This window comes from Uranotaenia lowii, unplaced genomic scaffold, assembly GCF_029784155.1.
Source record: "Uranotaenia lowii strain MFRU-FL unplaced genomic scaffold, ASM2978415v1 HiC_scaffold_64, whole genome shotgun sequence".
NCBI classification, from domain to species: Eukaryota; Metazoa; Arthropoda; class Insecta; order Diptera; family Culicidae; genus Uranotaenia; species Uranotaenia lowii.
This window is the reverse complement of record NW_026598578.1, coordinates 112,208-116,303: the sequence shown is the minus strand read 5'-3', so window position 1 is coordinate 116,303 and position 4,096 is coordinate 112,208. Positions and strand designations below refer to the sequence as shown.

The 4,096-nt window shown below is 38.8% G+C and overlaps 1 protein-coding gene across 1 annotated transcript; it reads left to right on the top strand.

Annotated features, from left to right (window-relative positions):
- Positions 1–1,836: 1,836 nt before the first annotated feature.
- Positions 1,837–3,043, top strand: LOC129760516 (SAP30-binding protein). Its single transcript, XM_055758167.1, has 2 exons — positions 1,837–2,087; positions 2,146–3,043. Exons 1-2 carry the CDS (start codon positions 1,965–1,967, stop codon positions 3,007–3,009), a joined length of 987 nt encoding a protein of 328 aa, XP_055614142.1. The 5' UTR covers positions 1,837–1,964; the 3' UTR covers positions 3,010–3,043.
- The last annotated feature ends 1,053 nt before the right edge of the window (positions 3,044–4,096 follow it).

Sequence of the window (4,096 nt, the reverse complement as noted above, 5' to 3'; positions counted from 1 at the left end):
AGTTCCACTATCAAACAGGAGGTTTTTCGCCGCTGGTCCAAGACTTTGGCTTCAGTGAGTCGGAACCATTTTCCCTGGTGCAGCGCAGCGAGAAGGAGGATTGTATGCGTCATTGCCCCGGTTCAAACCTATCTGCTAAAGATACTGCTCATGGCCCCGGTCAGACGGTGAAGTTTTTTCTTCTATCTGCTGCGTACTTTCCCAAGCTGTACGGAGGGTAGAAAAAAAATTAAAAACAAAAAAAAAATCGCTAAATAAACAGTTTTTTCACTAACCTTTCGCTTACGTTGATGTTACTCGATGCTGGTCAATTGCAAGTTCTGCACTGTTCAAAGATATGCTAATTCCGACGACCACTCGGCTGCAAAGATCAAACTCTGGGCCACCGATTCCGAGGGCCTAAATTTTCACCTCTTTCGAGCCAGCACAGAATACTTCCAAAATGGCTCTATATAATCTTTGACACATTTCCGATCCCCCCGCGAACAAAATTCCGTCCGCACATTCGACCGAATCAAAATAAGAGCCACAATTGCTTAATTAATTAACAAATTGTTTACCAAAATTACAAAATTTTAATAAACATCGTTTGTTGAACTTGCCTTAATTGGTAGATTTTTTTCAGTGCATGTTTGCTCTCGCCCCTTTCTAGTGAGCAAATTTGGTGATTTTGTCGGTCCCGACGGCAACGGCCCTATTTTGCTCACCCTCATACTAACCCCCGGTGCGGTATGAGAGTGATCAAACGCGTGAGCATTTTCACTATACTCGCGATTGCTGCGGATGCCCTAATAGAACCTTTTCAAAATGAACTCTTAAAATGCTCAGGCTCAGAACGCTTAAAACCTTCTTCAAACGCTAATGATCTATGGATAAATACTAACTCAATCATTCATTTCGAACTTATCATAATTCAAACACTTTCACAAGTATGCTAGTAGATTATTAAACAGGCGTTGTAAGCGCTGCCAAATTTGGGTGACGGTTTTGCATTAGTACAAAATTTCACCAAACTTTTGACAGACCTTACGGGTATTACTTAAGAGAGAGAGGAAAATAACTTTTCGATTCCATCTTTTATTTGCAAAAAGAATGTTAAATTGAAAGATTTCATTATATTATTGGTAGGTTCCATAGAAGGCCGGATTCCATGTACAGTTTTACAATCACAGTGTCTGTTCAAAATTCATCCAAAATTGCGTGCTGCAAACTGACTGAATTGATTTTAAATGTCGCAGTTCACAATCTTCTACACAGTTTCTTTTGAACAAACAAATTCACTTTTTGACTACTTACTTTTATTGATTAAAATTAGCAGTATTTAAGAATAAAGTTTTTAGCGTGAAGATATTGTTGTTGTTTTCGTTTTGTCATCTGTCAGAATCAGGGATGCCAGGTGTTGAGGATAAAAAATCTGGGCAATTTTGAAAAAAAGTCTGTGTGTGTCTGTGCACAAGGAAGATCACAAATTTGGTACTGAACCAGAATTTTGACGATGCGTGTGAGCGGGGTTTGGGGGGGGGGGGGTGTAGGTCGAGTTGAGAACTATATAACTAACACGGTTTTCTACCACGTACAATGCCGATCTTATGTACAAAAAATAAGTTTAATGAATGATTGATCAAATACCCGTGCATACAAGCGAGATTCATAGTCTAATCTGGCACTTACGGATCAAATCCGATGATTTCATCACTCAATTTCAAAAGTCTGTGAAATCTGGGCACTCTGAGCAAAAATCTGGGCAAAATCTGTGTCTGACCAATATCTGGACGAGGGGTCAAAAGTCTTGGTTTTACAGACAAATCTGGGCACCTGGCAACCCAGGTCAGAATTCAGTTTCAGATGCATTGAAAGAACAGCTGGCCATAAAGAAGAGGAGAAGAAGTTTCAGATGCATCGTTTGTAATTTGTGTTGGAATCAATTTTAAAAATTAATCTTTTTGAGAGAAGCCAGTTTAAGCATGAGTGCGAAAAACTCAGCGCTAGCATCTTTAACTGCTACCTATACAGACTCTGAAAATGAGGACGATAATAAATCGGAAGAAGGCTCAGTACAATCGGATGGAGAGAGTACTTCCTCACAGGTTGGCAAATATTTTTCATTTCAAACACAATTTAAAAAAAAATCGTTTGTATTTCCAGGCTAGGATTCGTTCACGACAGCCAACGCCATTGAACGAGCAATCCGAGAGTTCTGCTGCGTCACCCGTAAATCCGGTTCTAAATATAGCAAAGTCCTCACCATCGCCTGTTCCACCGATAGCTGCGGCCGGCAATTCATCTGAATCCACCGGATCTCGTAAAAAAGCCCTCCGGTTGGTTAGCTACTTCGATGATACCATTGTATCGGATGAAGAAAATGTATCTCCCCATCGCGAACAAGAGCAAATGGATATGTCAGACGATGAAATACCAAAACCAGAAACAACATCCCCAAAAAAAATTGATCGAGCCAAGCTGTACGGATTTAGTTTACCCCCAGAACCTAAAGGTAAATGCTCACTAGAATTGCAAGACAAGATTTCGACTTTGTACGAAAAGATGCGGAATTCAAACATGGATACCAATAGGATTATCCAGGAGCGAAAGGAATTTCGCAACCCCAGTATCTACGAGAAACTTATCCAATTCTGCGACATTAATGAAATGGGCACAAACTATCCGCCGGAAATATTCGACCCTTTCCAGTGGGGTAAAGAATCATACTACGAAGAGTTGGCCAAGGCTCAGAAGGTAGAGATGGAGAAGATTGAAAAGGCCCGCAAGGAAAGCAAAACGGAAATTCAAGTCGGGGTGAAAAAGGTTGACCCGACTGATGAATCCAAAAAGCGCAAATCCAAATGGGATCAACCGGGTGTTCTGGGAGCAGCACCAGGAGCAGTTGGCTCAGCGGCAGTGCTGAAGCCAGCCGGAATGGTAACGCAACCTCTAACCACTACAGCGACCGGAACGAAGGGAACCGTGATATCGGCATTCGGTTCGCTACCCAAAAAACCTAAAGTTTAAAACCGGATGTTCAATAAAAATTGTTTATACCTAAATAAAAGATGTTTTGCCTTTTCCTATGTGCAAAGAAACTCGATTACAACTTCGTAATATATGCATTCAGATTCTTATGTTGGTTTAGCATGTCAACATTAGTCTTAACAATCAAATAATATTAAAAAAGAAGGTATCAATTTTAGAAGCATAGTGGAAAATTTTGCATGATTAAAAAAATTCAATGAGGCTCATCTGGCCGCTAGAGTCAAGGTTTATCGCGCGAACCCCGACTCGGGAGTCGCGCGAAAAACGGCCCCGACCAAAAAAAAAAATTTTCGAGTTTAAAATTTTGCAAGATTCAAAAAATTCAAGGTTTTACGCACGACCCCCGACCAAAAAAAAATCGAAAAAAAATGATTTTTTGCCGAAAAATTTTCAGTTTAAAATTTTGCAAGATTCAAAAAATTGAAGGTTTTTCGCACGACCCCCGACCAGAAAAAATCGAAAAAAATAAATTTTTGTCGAAAAATTTTCGAGTTTAAAATTTTGCAAGATTCAAAAAATTCAAGGTTTTTCGCACGACCCCCGACCAAAAAAAATCAAAAAAAATGATTTTTTGCCGAAAAATTTTCGAGTTTAAAATTTTGCAAGATTCAAAAAATTCAAGGTTTTTCGCACGACCCCCGACCAGAAAAAATCGAAAAAAAATGATTTTTTGCCGACAAATTTTCAAGTTTAAAATTTTGCAAGATTCAAAAAATTCAAGGTTTTTCGCACGAACCCCGACCAGAAAAAATCGAAAAAAATGATTTTTTGCCGAAAAATTTTCGAGTTTAAAATTTTGCAACATTCAAAAAATTCAAGGTTTTTCGCACGACCCCCGACCAGAAAAAATCGAAAAAAATGATTTTTTGCCGAAAAATTTTCGAGTTTAAAATTTTGCAAGATTCAAAAAATTCAAGGTTTTTCGCACGACCCCCGACCAGAAAAAAATCGAAAAAAATGATTTTTTGCCGAAAAATTTTTGAGTTTAAAATTTTGCAAGATTCAAAAAATTCAAGGTTTTTCGCACAACCCCCGACCAGAAAAAATCGAAAAAAATGATTGTTCG